This window comes from Sinocyclocheilus grahami, unplaced genomic scaffold (genome assembly GCF_001515645.1).
Source record: "Sinocyclocheilus grahami isolate Dianchi unplaced genomic scaffold, SAMN03320097.WGS_v1.1 scaffold185.1, whole genome shotgun sequence".
NCBI classification, from domain to species: Eukaryota; Metazoa; Chordata; class Actinopteri; order Cypriniformes; family Cyprinidae; genus Sinocyclocheilus; species Sinocyclocheilus grahami.
In genome coordinates this window covers 523,055-548,459 of record NW_015505364.1, presented here as the reverse complement: position 1 = coordinate 548,459, position 25,405 = coordinate 523,055, and the positions used below count along the sequence as shown (strand labels likewise).

General features: G+C 38.3%; 1 protein-coding gene across 2 annotated transcripts in view; it reads left to right on the top strand.

Moving 5' to 3' along the window:
* Window positions 1-25,405, top strand: part of grid2 (glutamate receptor, ionotropic, delta 2) — a 418,885-nt gene that overhangs the window by 218,133 nt on the left and 175,347 nt on the right. For both annotated transcript variants that reach the window (XR_001610173.1, XM_016284580.1), the window contains exon 3: window positions 16,466-16,750. Coding sequence is in view for 1 of the 2 variants with exons in the window: in XM_016284580.1 (XP_016140066.1) it covers window positions 16,466-16,750 (285 nt within the window). In the remaining variant the exon portion in view is untranslated. The remainder of the gene's footprint in view (window positions 1-16,465; window positions 16,751-25,405) is intronic.

The following is a 25,405-nucleotide window of genomic DNA, read 5'->3' as shown; positions in this document are numbered from 1 at the left end:
CTGAATCCTTTTTTTATCTGTCACATCCTCCTTTCAAGCATTCTCCTTTCTGTATTTGTCTTTCACACACATGCACACACACACACACACACACACACACACACACAGAGAAACTCTGTTTTTTACACACACACATTCACATATTTCCAACTGAGTCTGGCTGCAGAGCTTGCGATCTCAGCTCACATGCACCTTTGTTATGTCAAATAAGCTCTCGGCCAGGAAACTGGGAAAATATGGAGTGATTATTTGCACTGGGTGTAAATAGCACTGGCCACACAGCATGGCTATTTGCACCCCAATAGCCTGGTGAAAACAGAAACCAAAACTATGAAAAATGCTATTTAGATTTCCGAGAAGTGGCCTGGTGGGTGCAGCATGTATTGGTGTTTTTACAGAGATGACCTGCGGTTCGAATGCGGCTTGTGACATTTTCCAAACAGAGACTCTTCACCCCATCATTTCTTGTCTCCACTCTCAGTATCCATGTCCAAAAAAGCAAATAGCTCAAAAGTGAAATAGAAAAATACAAAAACTCTTTACTATCATGCTAGTATAATAGTAAATATTAATATACCCTACTATAATATGCACACAATTTCACACAATATAATATCACACAAACAATAGTGCTGTTGTTCCCTATATCAGTGATATTCATACCAACACTATGAAGATATTGCTTTTATGCAATAGCAGTTTAGTAAACAAGAAGGTAATAGTGAAAAGAAGACTATATTTTAGACAAAATATAGTGCCACTTACTTTATCTATTTTTGCTGTCGCATGTCCGAGCCACACATATTATTGGACTTTTGTTTATGAAATAATTAGTGAATGGCTTGTTTGAGTGAATTATTCAGTGATTCACTCATAAAAACAGACACTTATCCCCACTTACTGGTGTAACTTGCAGAATGTGTATATATTGTGCATATATATATTGTGCACATATATATATATATATATATATACAGTATATGTACATGTGTGTGTGTTTCTGTGTATGTATTTATAGTAACAGATTTTACCTTTAACATTTTGTCAGATACTATTTATTCTAGCACAACGAATAAATTGTTATATGATTGTATAATACTATTTAATGCAACTATTTAAAATATTATTTACAAAAATATAATAAAATATGTATTTTATGGAAAATGTGTCCTTTTAATATGTTTCATATTTTATATATATTTTTGAATATAAGTATATTGAAAAAATTTGAATTTTTTTTTTCTTCTAATATATATATAATTATTTGTTAGTATAATATTATTCATTATGTTATAGCAGTATGTTATACTATTAGATAATATTTCATTGTTGCATGTATTGCAAGACAAGATGTAAATATCTATTTATAGTCACTCTACAATATAAATAGTGTCTGCCACAGTTTTACACAATTTATGTTATTTTAGTATCCTATATATAACATTCTCTCCTTTATAAGGGATAAAAAGTGCAGAGCGACAGCTTCAGAGCTGCTTGCAGTGAATAGCTCTCACCTTGCAGGGTTGAGACCCATGTGTGAGGGTAATGGACTAATAGACTTAGATCAGATGGCACTTTGATGAGTGCTGTGGTGGACAGAGTGGTGATGCCACCTCCTGTTTTGTGTCGTCGATGGACATGCTGTAGAGGTTTCAGACGAATCAGCACTGAGCTGCAGGATGGCATGCTGCCAGAGAGAAGACACAACTCCACATCCATATTTATGACAAAGATGTCCTTACACACACACACAAACACACAAGCACACACAGACACACACACACACTGTGTTCTGCCCTTTCAATGTTTAAAACCAGTGAGCAAATATGTCCCTTGGAACCATTGCTCTGTTTGAAGAGAGGTTTATTTTTTCTTGTATGAATTTAGCCCTCAGCCAAATCTGTTCAAAGCATCTCTTTTCTCTCTTCTTCAGCAAAGGTGCACTTCTCATAACCTCATTCTGGTTAAGTCAAAGTCTTTTGGCCCCATAAATTATCTTTATATAATAACTCTTCTATACCAACTGCTGGAATTGTATACCTACAGTATAAGCAAAGTATAATGAAACTTTGCATGACCTCAGTCAAAATAAGTAAGATATTTTTGTTATCTCATTCAGAAAGGGTAAGTATGTCAACAACATCAGACTGAATGAGAAGTCCACTTGTTTCTATCATGAATAAGGCTTTTCAGTATTGTTTCATTATTATTATTGTATTATATTATTTTCTCTCTTTTACTTAGAGATAGTAGGAGTTTTCAAGCTTCAAAAAATTACACAAGAGCATAATAAAAGTATAAAAACATATTTCAAAAATGTGTTCCAATCAAAATCAGATCATTTTGATTTGTGACTGGTTATGCGAATCAACAGATTCTATGAAAAGATAAAAAAAATGTTTTAAAAGATAAAAAGAAAAAAGATTAATTTAAGAATCCGAAATTTCTGCTTTTTTTCAGGGAAAGAGCAGCTTTTGAATTAAAATATACTTTAAATTATTTTCTACAATCCTCATACATGTGTATTTACATTGCTTTGACCATTCTCTGCAGATCGTACGCCACAATTGGTGGATTATGCCTGCATGTTATCGGTCAAACCAGTTTTTATAGACAAAATGATATGCTGTCCAAACTAATGATAAAAACCTTTGAGAAAATGGTGGCCTTTTTCTTTGAATATACAGTAAAATTGCATCATGTCAACTGCCTATTTGATGAATCCCAAAGGAGTTGGTATTTGCATATTTTCTTCTCATAAAGATGTTAGGGACCAGATCTGTGGCATCTGGTGCATTGCTTTAATTTAGAAATCCCAGATTTATTCCCTTTCTTTGTTTTATATCTCTCCTTCAATCACCGCAGAGGGGCTTTGTTCAGAGACCAGCCCTTAGAGGAGATAAGAGGAGGCAGGTAAGTACGGTGACTTGCAGGGGAAAGAGAGAGCGAGAGCTAAAGAAGATGAATAGAGTTAGATGAAAGAAGGAGGAGAAGGAGGATGGATGCCGAGGAGATTTCTAATGAGTCACAGGTTGATTATATCCGTGTTAGCATGTGGAGAATCACTCGTGATGAATGACTCCATCAGTGCTTCAATTGCGGGGGAAAGTTTGCAGATCTGGTCAGCGATATTGGAGAACACATTGGTACATACTCACAAAAATGAATAAGAACCCGTCAAAACCAGTCAAATCTCATTTGCTGGTCTGGTTTGCTGGTTTTTGCCACTTGTCAGTTTAGTAAACTAGCTGAACACCAACTAGGCCAGCCTACCCCAGCCTACCTATCTCATTCTGTTATTTTCAGCAGGGCACACACACAAAGAGCACTCTTTCAAAATAGGAACCCACTCAGTTTAACCGCAGGGATTTGGGAGTTCAGAGTAGTTTTTCCTCAGCTCTTTTTTTCACTCCATCCCTTCTTGACTTTTTCTTTGGCTGTGGTTGCTCTTCTTATACCTGTCTTTTAAGTGTGCAGCACCAGGTGTGCCTGCAGCACCGCATTGATTTGATCCTCTCATTGTAGCCAGCTGGCACGCTTGCACACACGTCTTCATTACACAAACAGGCATACCAAAACAGATCCCATCAATGCCGCGAGACCGTCCCTTCATCAAACACTTACATCCTGACATTTGGAGACTCTCCCACCTGGGACTGTTTGACTTGTTTTCCCTTACTGCATCACACATTTCTAACAGCTCCTGCGGAGCGGGCTGACAAACATCTGCCGCGCAGGAAGCGTGCTCCGCCCTGGAGGCCTTCCGTTCTGGAACCCTACTCCTAGAGGCCTCCAGAGCGACCACCCCCCCTCCCAGTTGGATGTTGTACGGCGCGGTATGCGCCTTCCGGGAGGGGGGAGTAATGTCAGACTCTGTTCCTTCTTTTGTGTGTGTTTTGCTCCCCATGTGCCTTCCTTGCCTTTATTTGGTCCTTCCTGTTCCTGTCCCCATTTAGGTCTATTAGTTCCAGGTGTTCCTTGTTATTAGTTATCCTCCTCACCTGTCTGCCCGTCGTTATCTGCCCTATTTGAGCTCTAGCCCATTCTGTTCTCCCTCGTCCGGAATTGTTGATGTTGTAAGGGAAACAGGTAAATTTAGCTCAAAGGGAATCATTTATGATTTTATAGGGAATTTGGACAGAATCACTGTTTTACGGCTGATCACTGAGTCGGCCAGCAATTCGTTGAACGAGCCGTATAACATCAATTCTGCAATGGATATTAATATCCAAAGTATAGTGAAAACACTGTTTATTAGCACAGTAACAAGATCGGCAGTTTAAGAAATTAACTTCTAAGCAAAAAACACAAGATACTTCTCTTTTCAATATAAATAAGGCTTTATTAGATAAATCTCAGACATATAAACTAGTCTAACACATAGCCACAGAGTACGCTCAAAAAGCGCTAAAAATTAGCTTCAAAACGCGGTGTCAAAAAGGCAAGGAAAAAACCTAAAAGCCGCTTAATTTGATGGTGTCCTGAGTATTTAAACCGGGCTGTTGGACACATCCATGGTTTCTTGACCAATTATAGCTCGGGGTGTTGCGATGTTTCTCCTCCCAATACATAAATCAACATGCCATCTTATCAGTCACATGGTCCGAATTTTCCCGTTCTAGCAGAGTATAATTTGGACATGATTTATATAACCAGAATATAATATATTTTACAAAGTATTGATTTATAGAAACATTTAAAGCATGAATTTTCAAACTCATACATACCCAACATGAATATAGTCCTATAAACTATTCAAAATACATACACAATAAGTGATTAGAACATGATAGTCAAATGTGTGGGTTACATACATAATATGGAGTTATTCATAGAAATGATTAGTTGCTCATAAGTCCTTTTAGCGTCATTTAGGTGCATATATACATGGAAAGGCAGTTTCTGTGCCATTCTGTGGACGTAAGGTCATGTTCTGTGAAGACCAGAGAGGTTCAAAGGAATCTCAGTCTGGTTCTTGTCCTCTAGGTGGGGGGAAGTCAATCCAAATATCTTGTGATCATGATTACTATTATTATCTTGATTTCTTGCCCCAAAATTGACAAACTCCTTGGAATTGTCAATATGTGTTCTTTTGTTTAATGTTGCAAACTGTTCTGTGAAAGAGTTGGTTGGTTAGGCTTGCTTCAGACTGGCTGGCGCTAGGATCTGATTTACGAACACCCTGTTCTCTTGGGCCCCTTTGTGGAATTCGGCTCTTTGGGTTGTTCAACACAAATCTGATCGAATCTTAAATTGTCTGAGTCGCTCTGACACCCTACAATGTCTACCTCCTCCGCTACGTGTGTTCTCCTGGTACCCTTGATTTCATTAAAATCTCCTTGTTGATGTACTTCACGTCTCCTCGCTCCATCACAGTAGCAAACGCGACAATATCTGACATAAAATAGATTGATCTCAGATACATAATGTAAAGTTATAAGTTTCAGAATTACCAAATAAATGTTCAGTGTTCTTATAATAATAATAATGAACAAAACGTTTTATAAAATGATAAACTTCACATAAAAAAAAAAGCAAGAAAATGGATTAGTCAAAAGTATTAATTATTATATTAATTTAAACAATTATTATTAATCAATAATTATATTAATTAAATAACATGTAAATATATTTTACTGTCTTCATTTTTTAGATTTTTATAATGTATTATCTTCTTGTCGATGCACCAGTTCACATTTGTGAATTTGCATTTTCGTTCAGCCCCTTTTTGTTTTGCGCAGTTGCTTCATGTTGTAGATATTTTTTTGTTTAAGACCAGTTTGGCCAGTAACAGAGCACTAACAATGAATACATTTATAAATATATATTTGATTCATTTGATTGTGAAAAAAGAAAAGAATCGGTCGTGAAATATCCTGATCAGAGCATCCTTAACTGAAATACAGTTAGACCTATATCTGAAAAACTTAAAGCATGGTTCATTTAATTTTTATCTTTGCACCATTGCATCTATTTGTGCTAAATGGTTATCATTTATTGCAAAACAAGTTTGCAGACAACAATGAAAACAATAAGTCTTATTTATTTATTAATTCGGTCATTCATTCAAGGCCAGTGAAATTTTTGCAAGGTCAAGAAAAAAAATTGAACCACTGGCCCAACTGTGTGTGTCCTTAATGTTGAGCCCTGTCAACACTATCAAAATCAGTGTCATAACACTTGTACACAGATCTGTAGAACAAGTTGTTTACAGAATTAAATTTTAAAATTAAAATGAAAAAATTTAAAAATTCCTGTACTTGAAAAGAAAACAGGATGACTTTGAATAGCATAATTGTATAGTTGGGTTAGGATGAGCTGAGCAAGTCTTGCATATGCATTTCCTTGTTTGAGAATAACTTACTGCTTAAAGAGGAAGTAATGGATACCCCCCCCCCCCTCTAAAAAATGCATGCATGCACCAATTAGTCGCTCACAATAGCACTGAAAAAAAAAAATGTAAATGACACAATATTACACCATGAGGGAGATAATGCTAACAAATGCTCATTCCTCTCCAGAATGGCTCATTCACACTCTCTGGGTAATTAGAGAACAATGTCCAGCACTTCTATCTCTAATTAAACAACTGATAAGTATCTAATTCCCAAAGAAGCAATTGAAAACATTACAATATGAGCTTTAGACAAATCTAAAGATATCTAGTATCTGTTTGCTCTAAGCCAGTACTGTGCCCAATTCCTTCCGTTGATAACAATGAAACACCTTTCAGTGGTAAGGCTAAGATAGAGAGAGAGAGAGACACAGAGAGAGAGGGAGGATGAGTTGCAGGTCTTCCTCATAAAAATGACAGCAACAAAAGCCTCCACTATAAAAAGAAAAGCCAGTGCTCTCCTGGGACAAATTTATCTGGAGTGCTCAACAGTGTTAGATTTTCAGGGGAGAGAAGGGTCTCTGTGTGTTTGTGTGTGTGTGTGTGTGTGTGTGTGTGTGTGTGTGTGTGTGTGTGTGTGTGTGTGTTTCTAAGTGGTGACAAGAAATGCTAAGGACTCCTGAAATAGATGGATGTGAGAGGCCATAAGCTACGCACTAAACCGGATCTCTCAAAACATTTGTGTGTTGATTTTTTCCTCTGTGTTTCTGTCTTCAGCTTTATCTCTCCTGCTTTTGCGTGTATTTATAAATCTGAAAAGGTCTATTTATTCAAAATAGAAGTGAACAAATACACCCACAGGTATGAGCAGAGGGAGGAGGAGAGCATGTTGGGAGAAAAAAGGAGTGCAAACGTGACAGCAGCAGCTGAGATTTACATTAGGTTTCGCTCATGTTGATCTGTCAGGAGTCAGTGGGCTCTTTCTGTAGAAATGCTCTGCACTTGTGGCGATGTCTCTCAGATGGGATTTGTGTGTTGCACTCTGGACTTGCTAAGACTTGCACATCCCTATGTTATTGGTAACACAGAACTACATGTGAGGTCCAGAAAGAAAGATTGATGCATTGATGTCTAATGCACATATGAATCATACTGTATATTTTTTTTATGAATTTGGTTGATTGATTTGGTCATTTTGAGTTGAACTTTAGTTATTAACTTTAATTTGCTTGCTTATAAAATCAGAATATGGGCAAATAATAAATAAAGTGATCATTCTTGGACTGTTTTACCACTGTTCAAAAGTTTTTTTGTTTTTTTTTAATGAACAAAGTTACCAAGGTTCCATTTATTTGATTAAAAGTACAATAAAAACAGTAATATTGGGAAATATTATTACAATTTAAAATAGTAATTTTCTATTGTAATATATTTTAGAATTTTTTTTATTATTTATTTATTTAATCCTGTAATGGCAAAGCTGAAATTTCAGCAGCCATTATTTCAGTCTTCAGTGTCACATGATCACTCAGAAATCATATTTCTTAAATTATCAATGTTGAAAACAGTTGTGCTGATTAATAGTGTGGAAACCATAATACTGTTTTCCTTTCTATATTATTTGATGAATAGAAAGTTCAAAAGAACAGCATTTATTTGAAATAAAAATCATTAATAATATTGTAAATTTATTTTACTATCCCTTTTGAGCAATTCAATGCATCATTGCGTAATAAAATTAGTAATTTCTTTAAAAATAAAACATTTACTTAAAATTGCACTAGAAACAACAACATTTAAATTAAAAATTGTATTAATTAAAAAAATATATATATTTATAAGTGGATTGAATGAAGATGGATTTATTAGAGATGCAAAGATTAAATATCTAGTGTTGTGGTTAAAGGGAAACTGTAATGTTTGTGCATCAGCTGTATGTGAAGGGCACTTCAGGTAGATATGTCAGAGCCATAAACAGTACTTGTCTGTTTTGTATTTTTAATTAAATGGAATTGAAAAGTGGGTCACTTATTTATAAAAAGCACAATCACAATTAGGTTGTGAAGAATAATATTGAACGTGAAATACTTATGCTAAATTATATAAATTAACAGTAAACGTCCTAACTGAGTCAGCTTCAAAAACACAGTGATCAAAAACACTCTTTAAGTACATTGTTTTTACCCTTTTTTAACTAATACAACATACTGTAGATAAGCAATTCTCTCTGAAATGAATCATGCTCCCTAATGCTACAACTGAGGGAATAAAGTCATTGCCCTTATATGGAATACTGTCTACTTTCAAAGAAAAATAAGTAATTATTAAAAATTTAATGCAACATTATTGCACAGTGTTTTTAAAGTGTTGGGGAATAATGCAATCCCTGGTGTTAATTAGTGCAAATATGAATGCTTGTGTTTTTAACTTCAGTTGAAGGTTTAATATTCAAGATTTAATGGGCCATGTCAAGACTTGATGGGATCATATGCAATCAAACAAATGGCTAAATTATGAGACTTCATTTGTAATGATTGATCAGTGCTGCTTTTCACTAACATAGTTAGCAAGACCTAAGAGGAATGTGGATCACTGACAGATCATAGCACTAATTCACAGAAGTGCTTTAATAAGTAAGGATTAGCCAGTCTTTCCATTTTCAAGCAGTCCAATCCATAACGGAGGGCAGTGCAAAACGCTCTACCTCATTAAACAAGATCTTATTAACTGGAGCTCGACTTATTCAGCTTAAAACTTGTGCATTTAATCAATTAAGTTGCATGTGTTCAATTCCACAAATTTTTTGGGATCAAATGTCAAGGTTTCATTATGGTATATTTTTAGAATGATTGGCAGTCCCTTTTGTTTTGCAGAGTTTAAATTAACTGTTTTAAAAGAATCATGTTTTCTTAACTCATAATTAAAACATAAGTGTGGAGGATAAACCCAGTGATCCTTTCTTTCTTTCTTTCTTTCTTTCTTTCTTTCTTTCTTTCTTTCTTTCTTTCTTTCTTTCTTTCTTTCTTTCTTTCTTTCTTTCTTTCTTTCTTTCTTTCTTTCTTTCTTTCTTTCTTTCTTTCTTTCTTTCTTTCTTTCTTTCTTTCTTTCTTTCTTTCTTTCTTTCTTTCTTTCTTTCTTTCTTTCTTTCTTGGAAATTGGATGATCACTTTCATTCTTAAGGGTTGCTAGCATTTTGTTGAGGCCTTAAAAGTATAGTTCAAACCTGAATATCTTTCTACTGTGGAAAATAAAATAAAATATTTTGAAGAATGTTGGTAATTAAACAGTTTCTGTTCCCAGTGACTTCTGTTCTATGGACTAAACTTACAGTGGAAGTCAGTTGGAACTGAAACTTTGGTTATCAGCATTCAGCAGAAGAAAGAAATGCATTCAGGTTTGAAATGACATGACGGTAAGTAAATGATCTTAAGTAAATTATTTAAATTTTTGGGTGAACTATCCCTTTAAATGGCTTTTTTTTTCAGAATAAAATCTATCAAATATGAAAATAATTTTTACGTAATATTCAACATTTACACAAAGATTGCTTTGATACCAAATATGCCCATCATCAAAGCTTCAAAAACCTCTTCAACTCAACACGCTGAATGAGTCCTATATTTTGATCGGGAAACAAAATCCCCTGAATCCATTTACAAAGTTAATTCATAGAATGATTTCAATATGAGGTGACATAAAATGCCTAGTTTGCACAAAGCCTCCTTTTCCAACTCACTAGTGCTAGCAACATTTCTGCAAAACTGTTGTTACCTATATGTTCTATGACAATTTCAAAGTGAAATGTCCAGTGAGTGACGGTAAAGGCGCATTCAGTATTATTCGAAAGAGATAACCTTGAATCTGGCAAAATGTTATTACTTTGGTTGTGATGCATATTACGGCAGTCCATAAATTAAATGTCAGGCTCTAAAATATTTGTGTTTGAAAATAATGTACCACATACCCTAAACCTAACCGACATTGTTAACCAAAGCAAACGTGAGATAAAAACCATTCAATTTCAGCTTGCTTTTACAAGTCTTTGAACTCTTTCGAGCATCATTGTGCAACTTGTGTTTCATGGGATTTGTGAAAGCCCTCTACATTGCAAATGTAGTGCTGTTCCAGGTGAGTTACCAAGCAAGTTTACTATGTCAGAAAACCACTCATTCAGTACGGAGCTGGTTATGTGATTAAAGCATCAGAATGTATTAGTTTACAAATCACACACTATGGTAAAAGTGTTTTGAGGTCATAACATACCTGTAGTATTGTGCACAGAACTGTGCAAAAGTAAGTCTTTATTAATCAATAATCTGCCCCTGTAAGCATTTGTGTGAAAAGGAATTAAATTTGTTGGTGTGCTTAATTGCCACTAGTGTTCATTTCAACTAGAAACGTATTGAATTGTATGCACAAGTACAGTTTTGGAGTTTTGAAAAAAATGTAGGTAGAGGCATGTTTTTCCAATGAGCCTCGATTGTCCATTTCATCTTGCAGTTTGCTTTTTCAGCACTATTGTTTGCGTCTTCCCTTCCTTTCATTCTGCCCCTGGTTGACACTTTCATATATTTTTTTTTGCCAGAGTTGGCAAAATTACATTGCTCCATGGCCCACTTCGACATACTGCATTTTACCTTCCCCAACTTCAGCTACGCTAAATAAAATGAGTCAAGTGAGATGAATGTTCATGTCTGACATTACTGCACATCCGGGAGCCACAAACTGAACAAGGGCAAAAAGAGTGAGGTTATTCATGGGAAGGACTTTCATTTCTTTGGAAATAGACTTGTGCTTCATTATAAAATGGAGTTATGCAGTAGTAGGTTGTGGAGTATAATTATATAAATCATTACAGCAGCTCTATCAGAATAGGCAAGCACTAAAGCATTTACGCAGCAAAAAAAATTAGTAACCAATCAGCGCTATTAATGCTGTATCAGTGCTGATGAACGTCTGTTTATGCAATGTATGAGTAAGTGCTTATGAATGGAATGTTTATCAAATAAAAATTGTAAAACTGTGCATTTATACTGGAGAGCGCTTGTTTCCTCGTATGTTTTTCCATAAACACCCTAGCCTGTGTGATAGACTCCCAAATGTTTTTTGTCTGACGGTATTCAGATGGGAGAGTCTCTAAAAGTGCTGAATTGTTAATGAAGTTCTAAGTGGAGGGGAAATAATCATATTTGCACAGTTCTAATTAAAGCCATTGGTAAAGACATATTGATCACCACCACCTTTGGCTGCCAGCCTGTGATTACGCTCAGGGATTTAGCAAGTGAAAGGCAAGTGAGTGAGTGACGTGACTTGTAGCCAAGTATGGTGTCCCATTCTCGGAATTTGTGCTCTGCATTTAACCCATACAAGTGCACACACACAGTAGTGAACACACTCACAGTAGTGAGCACACACACACACACACACATCGTGAACACACACCCAGAGCAGTGGGCAGCCACATGCAGTTGGGGGTTCGGTGCCTTGCTCAAGGGTTTCACCTCAGTCATGGTATTGAGGGTGGAAGAGAGCGCTGGTCATCCCCCCCACCTACAATCCCTGTCAGTACCGAGACTCAAACCCATGACCTTCAGGTAACAAGTCCGACTCTCTAACCATTATACCACGACTGCCCCCAACTTGATTGTCGTAGAAATTCCATCTATTTGCAGAACTAGAAAACTATATTCTTACCATATGTAGGGATAGGTCACAATCAGTGGTGTACGAAGTACACAAATCAAGTACTTGAGTAAAAGTACAGATACGTATAATAAAATATTACTCAAGTAAAAGTAAAAGTACTCCTTTTTCAATTTTACTCCAGTGAAAGTACAAAAGTACTCGATGTTTTACGTACTTAAGTAAAAAAGTACTTCAAGTACCTCAAGTACTGATAGATAGATTTATTTAGCAATTTTATATAGGCTACTTAATTAAATTTTATATTAGCAAATATTTTTTATAATCCTACTGCTCAAAATACCTGGGATTTATATATTTATCCCAAAATAACCACTATATGGAGTCAAGATATATTTTTGTTGTTGATAATTACTGTAGTTACTATGTTCTGGTCATCACATCCTTTATTTTCCCCCAGATGTAATCTATCTAGGTCGTTGAATAAAAATATTTGGACTTTATATCTAAAAATTACCTCAACTTAGCACCAGCAAGCTTGTTAGCTAGACAGTTAGCATCAGCTAACATTATTTACTTATTTTCAGTATGGTTATGAATAGAGCCCGACCGATATGGTTTTTATTTGGGGCCGATACCGATATTGGGGAGTAAAAAAAAGGCTGATACCAATATATCGGCCGATATTCTTTGTGTTTATTATAGTACAGTACCAGTCAAAAGTTTGGACACTTTCCAATTTGTGTGTCCAAACATTTGACTGGTACTATATATAGAATACAGTATATACATAAACAGAATATATATATATAAACAAATTTTTTGCAATGATCACTCAAATGTGGTGATCAAACACTTATAATGGTGACAGAGATATGTAAGGGCATTTAACAATTTAACAATAAACTTTACTATCCAAAATTAGTCTGACATCAGTGCACTGAACAGTAAAGTTGAAGTTTATTCAACTTTAATTACAAATCTGCTATTATTTTAATCTCCAATCTGTTATTTATCAGTTAAGATAGTTTTTTTAATGCTTTGATTACTAGCAGAAGACACTAACCAGTTTTAAATTCCTGTTGCGCAGATGGGGCACGTTGTAACACTGCGTTACAAAGTGCTATTCTATGACATTAGCAATGTAATTTACACTATTTACTTTAATTAATTTTAATGGGAAACAATGAGAAACAGGTGAATAAAGACTGACAGTCAATGTTTAATGTTTAGAAATTATTATTTCAAGACATGTAAAGCATTTTTGCTCGTTTATGTTGGCCGTACCAAGCATGGTTGCAATGTGTTCATTGTCAAACTCCAAAATCAGATTGTTTTTATATATTTATTTTATTAACAAAATATGTTAGTTTGTCTTGTATATTTTTTTCATTCGATCAGATAAGATTTTAAGCTGTCATATGGTCAAGTTACTACGTGCCCCTCAGATGTAACAATGTGTTCCACCTACGGGGCATGTTGTTAAATTTAATTATGAAACAAGCAACATATTTGTACTAGACAAGTGTAAAATTACTGTGGATAAAAATATATATATTCTGAACCCCATGTGGATTTACACAAACTGAGAAAGTCAAAAAGTGTTACTTTGTGCCCCGCTCTCCCCAACCTCTGTAAATAAATACAATATAAATTCACGTCTCGCACACTTTAATGCCCTTTGAATGTAACGTGTACATTCCCTTGGAACTGGAATCATGGCGTAATTTCAGGTGAAGTCCACTTCGCAGGGCACTTACGGTCGAATAAGACAACTCGTGAATGCTGCCTGAACAAGAAACATCCTTACTGAAGGGAAAGTGTTGACTGGTGTCACTATCTCGCGAACGCGCCGGCAGATCTCCACCAAATTCGGGGGATCCCTTCAGCTCGAGGAGCCCTCTCGAATGCCACCGCGAATTTAACCACCCGTATCTCCCGAACCCCGGGGGATATCCACGTGAGGGTGGTCTCATTCGAAAGAGGGCCTCGAAACGTACACTCGATTCACGTTCGAGAGGGTTCCTCGAGCTGAAGGGATCCCCGAATTTGGTGCAGATTCGCCACGCCGTTACGGAGATATGGCCGTTCAAATTTTCAATGGTTTTTCCATAGGCTTAAGCTTTAAAGCTTTTCATCCAGGTCGCCAGTAGAAAACAATGGAGCGCGCTCTGCTGGACAAACTAAGTAATTACACCATTTCAAGCATTTTATCTGCATTATATGTTCTGTAAAAATAATTTTCACATCGGCGGCATATTCGCCGATACCGATATATCGGCGACAGGCTCATATCGGCCGATAATATCTGCAAAACGATATATCGGTCGGGCTCTAGTTATGAATAAACATTCATATCTGTCTACTCGGCTAGTTAATCCAAACAATATAAAAATGTATACTGTTGATAAACAATATAAAAATAGACATCACATAGGGCTAAATGCGTAGTATTTTAATAAAATTGTTAACGTTACGGCAGCGTGGAATATTTAGTCTGTGTTATTTTAATGTTTCGGTGTTTTTTTTAAACCTATAATAGAGACACAGATGTTGATGTGTCTGCATTCAATCATTTCAGTGAGCTTAAATAGATCACCCTTTACATCAGATTTAGTTCACAAACAACTGACAATTTTGACCTAAATATGATTTTCAGTTACAATGATTAATCCTAAAATTCGACATTAGTAACTTACATTTAGCGCACGCGCGCGCGCTCACAAGATCTCCCGGTTGTTACTTGTGAATTCAGTTCACTGGAGACTCGCACTAAATGGTTAATTTGAATCAGTGAGTTGTCGACTCAAAAACATTCTAATTCGTCAATGAATCGTTTGGTGCAATTTGCAAACAAAGACAAAATACACAATGACAATAATATACCCAATGGCCTGAAGAATATGTGTGTTCATTCAAATAACGGTTTTCCTATGAATTAACTAGAACACAGTCCATTTCTACTCTGCCTTTCCTTGGGACATGCAGGGATTTTCCCTGCTTTACATACTTTTGGCCAATAAACCCAGTGATATCAGCGTTGGTTGCCATGCAACAAAGAGGCCTGTTCGACTTCCTGGGGTGTTACGCATTCCGGGGGGAAGGGTTCATGGGTCCTCTTATGGCTTGTTAACTGAGGTTACAGAGTATTTGTTATATAAAAAAAGAATATATAGTGTGTTGGATTGGTCCAGACGCTACAATATACTTAAGTACAGTAACGAAGTAAAGCTGCTCCGTTACTGTCCACCACTGGTCACAATAGTAAATTAGCCTATACCTATCTACACCCATAAACCTATCTTCAACCTTATGTTTATCTTAATTTTTTTATATATTTAATGCTGGTGGCTTAATTAGATTGCTAACAGTGTGCTGTGTTTTAGCTGTTAAACAGTTTGAATGATTAAACTCCCTCAGAAAGTTGTATATTTATTTAATCTGTTTCACCTGCTGTAGAAATCTGCGTAAACTATCCTGCTTTGCTGGTCTTAGCTGTTTTAAAATGATACTTAGAGGTATAGCTCATCCAAAATGAAAATGCTGCCATCATTTACTAACCCACATGTTTTTCAGAAAGTTAAGACTTTTTTGGAACGCAAAAGAAGATATTTTGAAGAATGAATGAATGAATCAAAGTTTTGCTTACCATTGCCTTTTTTTTTTTTTTTTGTATAGAGAAAAATACACAGACATTTCTCAAAATTTTGGGCGGACTGTCCATTTAAGCTAGTCTGGCTTATGTTTATCCAGTTTAGCTAGGAGGGCAGCTGGTCTTCCCTCAAACCAACCAACAACTGATAACTAACCAACAGACCAGCCTGACAAGGCTTGAAAACCAGCCAAAGGGCAGTTCATGCAAAGGATGATAACTGTATTGATAACTATAAAGTTTTAATAATTGTTCTAATTACATGAGAACAGGGCGGTCCACACCACAACACTAACAAAACAAAGGAACAATATTGTTGGAATCATTTTTATAAAGTTTTTGTCCAGCTGATGAACAATAAAAACACTAAGAGCCAATCAGAATCCACTTGAATTTAAAGAGCTTGGACATTTAATACAATAGATGACAACTGCAGCGAGTACTTATAATTAACAAAACGTTATTATCCCTTGGTGTGGACATTAATATAGTTATCTTTAGAGTTATTGCTCTTGGTGTGAATGGGCCTCAAAACCAGCAAACCAATATAAATAAATCAATCAATAAATACATGTAAAGTTTCTCACGTTCCCTAGTCTTACTTTACCATTTTATATAGATTGTCAGAGACTATTAAAACAAATATGTATACGGTCATGGTTTTTATTCAGCATTCGGCCTAAATAATATGGCCTATTATTTATCATTTTGTGAAGTTCTGAAAAGCTAAATCAGATGAATGTAAGATTGAGTAAGTCATTATAAATATTGTCTCTTTTCTCTCTCTCTCTCTCTCTCTCTCTCTCTCTCTCTCTCTCTCTCTCTGTCGCCCACAGCCTGCGAGTTGATGAACAGAGGTATCCTAGCCTTGGTCAGCTCTATTGGCTGTATGTCTGCTGGGTCTCTGCAGTCTTTAGCTGACGCAATGCACATCCCACACCTCTTCATCCAGAGGGCGCCCACGGGCACTCCTCGCTCTAGCTGCCCATCCACCAGTCGTGCCCAACCAGACGACTACACTCTCTTCGTCCGGCCTCCCGTCTACCTAAATGATGTCATCTTCCAAGTGGTGATGGAGTATACCTGGCAGAAGTTCATTATCTTCTATGACACTGACTATGGTGAGTAGTTTCAATGTACTAATGGCAGTAGTAAATGGCCGTAAGGAGCTCTCTCACAGTGTGTCCAATCAGTGACCCCACATTAACACCCCCTTATTACCACCACAGAGAGGAAATTATTCAGCATTATTACCTCCATTGCTCATTATGTGTTTAAGGCAATTTTTCTGTGTGTGTTTGAGAGAAAAGAGCATGGACTGTGAGTGAGGAAAAAATTATCTGGGCATTCACGGATTAACCTCAGAGCCGACTGGGCAGTTGCCCACAGGCCTTTAAGTCCAAGAGGCCTGAAACTGTTATTTATTTATTTTTTTTGGCAAACATCTTCCCTTGAGCTTTTACCCATTGCATTTCATGGCGTTTCTCTTGGCCTTCCAATGCATTTCACTGACCGAGCAAACTGGGTAAAGTTAAATATGTTTCTTGATATGGCTGGTTTTGACTGGAGCAGAGTAGATGAGGGTGAGGATTTGCCTGCGGGTGCAGTTAGTCAGGCAGTTATCCAGCTGCCAGATTAAAGCCATTCTCATTGATTGAGGGGCCCGATATTTTCCACAATCATAAAGCTAATTACCCACGTCAGTTTTTTAGCTCCCATCAAAGATTGATGGGAGGTAAAACAAAGCATGTTTTAAAATGGATTGTTTAGTCATAAAACACTAAGGCTGATGATACACAGGACAACTTTTTGAGCAATGTTGTCGCCAACAGGCAACCAGATGAGACACAGGGCCCATGACCGATCTAAAGTATCCAGATAGACATTTGTTATCCATTCTCAATGTGAAAGTGCCCAAGCAACATTGCTCAAAAAAAGTTGCCTGGCAAAATTGCTTAAAAAGTTGCCCCGTGTATCATCAGCCTAACTGAACAAAAAGAGCATAATGGGTACTATATAAAAGATGATAATATAAATTCATAAGTGACTGGTTTAGGATGCTCCACAACTCTGTATGACACACAAGTAATTCCCTTTCGATACTTCACTCGTACTGTGTCTTGCTTAAGACGCATATGGGAAAAGCCTTTTTTTCTCCTGAACTGAAGCCTATTTCATTCATGCAGTGAAACTGCACGGCCATTGGTTCGTGCAGGGCTTTAAAAACGAACCAATGGCGCGGCAGCGGAGCTGCACGAGCCTATGGCGACGAAGCCCGCCAAAGCCCACCAGAATGGGCGGGGCATCTGGCTATATAAGTGGGCGCTCGCCACATGATTCTCAGAAGTGGCGGTAATGCACCTTTGAGATGAGTTGCCAACCGCCATTAAACCTGAAAGAAGAAGAAGAAGAAGGAGAAGAAGAAGAAGGATTCTCAGATTTTGTCTCCTTCAGCGACGACTCTACGTCTCAATCTGATCCGAAGCCGCTCGCCATTGACATGCCTTCGCAGCTGGAATCGGGACTGCTCAGCTCGGCTGACCTGCTTCTCCGCTTCTTCAGCGACGCAGCAGTTCCGGTCCGGTTCCCCTGCCTCCATCCGGCGACTTCAAAGAGCTTCTAAAAGAGCAGCGGCGTTGTTGCAAATGCCGCGCCGTTATTGCGGCTTGTGCAGGTCTCCCCTCCATGCCGATGACCAGAGGCGGACAGTAACTAAGTACATTTACTTGAGTATTGTACTTAAGTACACTTTTTGAGTATCTGTACTTTACTTGAGTATTTTTTTCTGGGAACTTATGACTTTAACTTCACTACATTTGAAAGACAAATATTGTACTTTTTACTCCACTACATTTCTATCAAGGTCCTCGAAGTAGAAAGTCGTTACTATGTAGCAGCTTTGAAAGTCAGTGGCTGATTTTTTTCTTCTTCTCTAAAACGTGACTTTCTTATTTTTACATGAAGTGATTTCCCAGCATTTTTTGAACACTGACCAGCTGCAAATGTGATATTTATTTACAACAATTCAATAATAAGAAGTTAATATTGTGTATATATTATACACAATATTGTCTGATTTTGCTAAATTGTGTACGCGAAAATATTACCTATAAAGCCACAGAAGAACTGTTGTGCGTCTCCTAATAAAACACAAAAGGTGTTGGACTTGAAGCAGCACTGCACAGACTGTTCTGTGTGTGACAAAGTACCACAAGAGCGATTAGACGGCATTTTAAATGTTTTTGTTTTGATGTCAAATAAGTCTTGCTGTTTTGCTTTTTTGTTAAAGCAGTGTTGCTTTACCATATTTTTTTCTTCCTTATCACTCTGTATTTACAGGCTTTCACTGTCCACTCTGTTCAAATGTGGATGAAGGGCTACACATAGATGTGTGCACACACACTGTCAGAGCTGTGTGAGATCATGTTACACTACCATACTGCTTTTGTGGGGGTGGGTAGGGGTGTTAATTTTTCCCCCATAGGTTTTTAACATTCTAAAAGCTCTTTATTCCAAAGATACTACAAGCTAGTCAGTGTATTCAGCAGGTGTAATGTATTCTAAGTTGCTTCAGAAGTATTGCAAATTACGTACAACAATAAAACAGTGCATTGACATAAAAAAGGAAATTTACTTTTGATACTTAAGTACTTTTAAAAGCAAGTACTTCTGTACTTTTACTTAAGTAAAAATCTGTCTTTACAACTTTTACTTGTAATGGAGTAATATTTGACCAGCAGTATCTGTACTTTCACTCAAGTAGTGGAGTTGAGTACTTTGTCCGCCTCTGCCGATGACGGCCACAAGGAGTGCGTTTCCTGCTTGGGGAAACCCCATGCGGAACCTGCCCTCACGGGAGCTATTTGCTCTCATTGCGAGAGTTTTAGTCTCGCCTCTCTCTGTTCACGGATCGCTTTCTTTTCAGAATTTTCTTTTCGGCCCAGATCCCACGTGCCTTGCTCTCGCCACAGAGAGAGTGTTCACCCGTCCTTTTCTTCCGGTCGGATCAGCGCCCCTCTGCTGATGCAAGCGACCTGATCTCATTCAGGGGAAGTGGAGACGAGCTGCTCGATGACAGCATGTCACTGGCAGCATCGGATGCAGAGGAGCTGTTGGGCTCGGAAGATGACCCCACCCCCTCTCCATCATCCGCGCCCAGCGCCACCAAAGACGGGACGGATACCGAGCTTCTCCGTATCCTCTCCAAGGCGGTCGAAGAACTAGGTTTAGAGTGGTCCCCTCCAGAGGAGCCCTCTCGCAGCCGTCTGGATGAATGGTTCCTGCCGGGGCGCCGACAGGCCCCTTGTCAGCGTACCTCTCCATTCTTCCTGGAGGTCCACGACGAGCTCACCAGATCGTGGCGCGCTCCATACTCCGCCCGCCTCCAAACTACCTCTTCATCCGCCCTCACCTCCATCAACAGCGCTGAAGAAAAGGGGTATGATAAACCGCCTCCCCTAGATGAGTCAGTGGCCGCACATCTCAGCCCGCCCATGGCCATCGGCTGGAGAGCAAAGGCTGCTCACCCATCTAAGCCGTGTAGGACTGCTTCAGCTCTCGCTGGACGTGACCTGGCTCTACGCGCCACCAAGACCACTGCCCAGGCGATTGGGAGATCGATGGCCAGCCTTGTGGTGCTCGAGCGCCATTTATGGTTGACGCTGACGGAGATGAAGGACGTGGATAAGATCCCCTTCCTCGATGCTCCTGTCTCCCCCAAGAGCCTTTTCGGCTCAGCGGTCGAAGGGTTTGCAGAACACTTCACGAAGGCACAGAAATCGTTCCAGGCTATGCGACATTTCTCCAGCTCCGCTGCCATCTCAGCTAGCCCAAAATCTGCACCGACTCAGCAGCCTGCGAAACCAGCGCCTGCCACCCCCACTGTTCAGCCTGCTAAAGCGCAGCAGATGCGGGGATGCTCTCGCGCCCAAGTATCCGACCGCTGTGATAGCGGGAAAAATAATAAAACACAAACATTTTCAAAAAGAGAGCAAACTTCCTCTTCCATCACTCGTAAGTGTTCTACCCCCATGCGGCCAGTCCCCCGAGTTAATTCAACCCCTCGTCACGCGGGCCGAGGCCTGGCAGGCCATCCCCGGGGTGTCGGAATGGGTTATGGGCATAATAAAGCGAGGATATTCACTGCAATTCGCTCGAAGACCCGAATTCAGCGGGGACGCCGTGGTTCCCACCTCCATGCAGAGCAAGGACGCCCATGTCCTGCGCTCGGAGGTGATGAATTTGCTGGTAAAAGGAGCTGTGGAAAGGGTTCCTCCAGCCCAGAGCGAGTCAGGCCTTTACAGCCGTTACTTCCTCGTCCCCAAAAGAGATGGTGGCCTCCGGCCCATCCTCGATCTCAGACACCTGAATTGCGCCCTCATAAGGAGGTCGTTCAGGATGATTACTCTGAAAAAGATCCTCGCGCAAATTCGCTCGAGAGACTGGTTCTGTTCCCTGGACCTGAATGATGCATACTTTAACATCCAGATAGCCCCTTCTCACAGGCCATTCTTGAGATTCACCTTCGAGGGTGTGGCTTATCAATATACGGTCCTTCCCTTCGGGCTGTCCCTGGCCCCCCGCACCTTTACAAAGTGCATGGATGCGGCTCTTTCCCCTCTGAGACAGATGGGAGTCCGTATTGCCAATTACCTCGACGACTGGCTTGTCCTGGCCCAGTCGGAGGCAGAACTAATATCTCACGGAGCCCTCCTCCTCAGCCACCTGGAGTGCCTGGGACTCAGGGTCAATTTCGCCAAAAGCTCATTGCTTCCCAGCCAAAGAATCTCGTTCCTGTAATTAAAGCAAAAGGAGCCCCTACCAAGTATTGAGTACATGTACAGTAAATGAACATACTTTCCAGAAGGCCAACAATTCACTAAAATAAAAAAATTTTTATTGGTCTTAGGAAGTATTCTAATTTGTTGAGATAGTGAATTGGTGGGTTTTTGTTAAATGTGAGCCAAAATCATCATAATTAAAAGAACCAAAGACTTAAACTACTTCAGTCTGTGTGCATTGAATTTATTTAATACACAAGTTTCACAATTTGAGTTGAATCACTGAAATAAATGAAATTTTACATGACATTCTAATTTATTGAGATGCACCTGTATATATATATATATTTTTTTCAGTTTTATGATTAATGTGCAATACTGCCACCTATTATCAACTAGATACTGATGCTTCAGAACTTATGATATCATATGTGTAGTACAAATATGATATTCAGTATAGATTAAAAAAAACAATATGTGAACAGAATCAGATTAGTGTGTCCAAATTCATAAAACAGTAGATTCTGAAGTGTGCATCTAATGACACTTTACTATCCCATGAAGCCAAGGGAGAGGATTTGTGAATGGCAATGGAGTGACGCAAATGACACTGGTAGGTCACATGACAATGACATGAAAAATGTAGTACGTCCGGATTACATTCATACACACATTCATACACACATTCATAGTTATTACTTATTCAAAAGAAGTACCTGCTTAGAGAGTATGCAATTTTGGACGCAGCCATGCAGTGCTAAACTAAAGTAGCTTAGCAGGCAGCATAATTAAAATGTCTGCTCTCTGGAACACATATGATGCCTTAAAATCCTGCCTGTGTTGGTAGTTTACTAAATTTTGGAAGAGAGCATTTGTGTTTGTGAGTGGGTTCAAGAGAGAAAGAGAGGACAATATAAGATGGAGGAATAGAGTGTAGTTGTGTGTGAAAAGAACTCCATGGTTGATGGTCCCCCTGTAGGGCACGCTCCGCTGCAGCAGGTTAAGGTGCGGATGAATAAGTACCTGTCCCCGAAGACAAACGTATATGATTTCAGCCATGTCCAGAGGACCATGTGCACTGGGCTGCTATCTAGTAATGAAGCCATAGAGATCCTTTCCCCTCCTCCCTGCCTTAAGTGTGTGGAGAGCTTGACCAGTGACTCCGAAGATAGACTCCCCGGACATTTGATTAGCTGGCCTCTGAGCAAGAGATATTTCAGAGAGAACAAAGTGTTCCTAAATTGCTTTGGCTTTTTAAGATGACTTGGACAATAGAGAGTTCATTGGTAAACTGATTGTGTCTCCTTGGTATATCCTATTTTTCAGGACTAGTGGTGCTGGCAGAAGACTCCAAAAATATATATTTTGCAGTCTGAGGTTTCCCTCTCTATGTTAAATATTCTCTGCCATAACTGAAGTTGTTCTAGGCAACTTCATAAATTGAAATGATTTTGAAATAAATTGAAGACTTTTTTTGAGCTAAGTGGATTTTAACTGCAACTTCACAACAATTGTATGCATCGTTAATTAATTTGGGACGTATTTTTCTTGCTGAATATATACAGTACATGTACAACTGTTCAAAAGTCTGAGGTCACTGTTTTTGTTTAAAAAATTGTGCTAAATGTATACTTAAGTATAACACTTTTATTCAGAAGGAATGCATTAAATGGATCAAATGGAGTCTTTTTAACTATCTCTATTCATCAAAGAATCCTGAAAAAGACACTGTATTGAGGTTTCCACACAAAATTATGATTAGTATAAAATGTATAATTAGTCTGATTTGATAGCATTTTTCTGCTATCCATGAATATTTGCAATCACGTCACATTGTTGTAGGTATTTCAGAATGCAAACTTCTTACTTAACTAGACTCACATTCATCTGCTGAGTGATGTAGGTCACCTACTTGGCTTATCTACAGTATAGTAGAAAGACTGAAATAGTATTTTCTTATAAAATATAGTAATCGCCAATAATCTTACAGTGCAGCTGAAGACATATAAATGTGAGAGAAATGGAGAGAAAATAGAACCCATTGTTAATTGCTAAGATAAAAAGTAGTGATTCAGAGAAAATGTAACTGTTTTTTATATATAATATGATGTGTACAGTTTTTCCACATGCACAATTTCTAAAAGTCAAGCTCTAATTTGAATTCCTGTTCTGAATAGATTATGCAAGTAGTTAATAGAGACATGTGTTCAACATACTGTGTTGTCTCACTGCTTAAGGTGAAGTCAAAGACCTCTAATACGATTACCACCTTCCATAAATTCAGTCTTAATAGCCGTGGCGTAGCACTTATAATATTAGAATAACCTGTCCAGCACTTTGCCAGACCAGGATAAGGTTAATTTAATGTGCAGCAAGTCCAAATGAGATTATTTCATGTTTAACAGACAAGTGGATGAAAAAGATAAAGGAAATTGAGTCCTTCTTTTGTGGAGATAATTAATAATGATCTAGGCCAATGACCCTATTATTCTCTCGTGATAACAAGTCACCCTCTCTATTGTAGGGTGGACACACTGTATTGTAGTAAGAATATATTTAATTTTACATTTCCTCTTTTCCTTATTGACCACACATTTTCCAGGAATATAGTTTTCAAAATACTTAATAATAATAATATAAAATATTTCAATATTCAACCGTCTTGGAGCAAGATAGGAATTTATGCTGGTCTAAGCTGGTCTTTTCATCTGGGACATTCCTCTATATCTCTCTGTCTGCCCGTTTCTCTCTCAGCAAGATGTTTTTAGCCCTCATTGTCACTCGCTAGTGTCGTAAAGCCTAGCGGAAACATTAAACACAGTAGAGAGGATGCAGCTAGTGGGAGATTCACAGCGTGAGAGCTCAGTCAATCAGCGCTCAGCTGCGGGCCTCAGATCCGGTCCTTTGGATTCTGCTCACAGTTTCTACCAGGCCACATATAACTGTGTCACTCAGAGCATCTATCTAGCTCTGGAATCTGATTTAAAGAACTTCCATCAGCCAAAAATAGTGCCAGTTCCCTCTAATCAGTAATCAGTAGATCGAACCGGAAACTGGCATGTATTGACTCATGTCAAGGTTTTGAGTGACTTAAGTATCAGGCAGGGGTGGACATACGCTAATCAAGCCCAGCGCCATTGATTTCTCTGTTAGATAAACGGAGGTAGAAGTAAACTGAAGACTTTAGAGGAGTAGTTTGGGATTTTTCTTACCCCTCTTCCCTGTTCCCAATTAGGAGGGGCTTTCAAACTTTTTGATGCCGAGGACCTCCAAATATGTTGATCTCCTTGTGACCCTATTTGTAAAATATGTAAAAAAATATGTGTATATATATATATACACATGTATTGTAAGTTGAATAAAAGCATCTACCAAATGAATAAATGTTATTAGTTTAATCAAAAAATATTAGTTTAATAAAAAATTTCCACAAGATGATGCAGAGCTACTAATCAGAGTGTTTTGTGTGAAGGTTATTATTTTAAACTTGAGCACAGTAGCATATGCTGGTAATGCTTAGAGTTCAAACTGAGATTCTCTGACAGGGAAAGTGAGGGCAGAGTCTGTAATAATAATGGAGACGCTAATGCTGATTATAATTACATGTGTATTTTTTGACAGATGAAAAAGGCCTCATTGATGTGTTACCGCTGTGCTGTGTCTGTTTGTATTAATCTCTCTCGCTATAACCTCTCCTGTTAAGACAGATGTAATAAAGCCAAGCAGGCTCCTCATCTTTGAACGGGAGCTCTGTAATGTCCCCGACTTCATAGAGTCGTAACTGATAAATAACAAGCAGTGTGCATTAACACACCATTGCCTTCCGCAACCCCATCCTGCAGTATCGTAGCCATGTAACATTGCCGTAAACAGCTCCTACCCAGATGCTACTCCAACACAGGGACCGTATCGGGTCCCCCTATGTGCTCTCCGCTATAAACACAAGCTGCTGTCTGCTGGAGCCCTGCCCTCCGCACTAGCAGGGGAACCCAATAA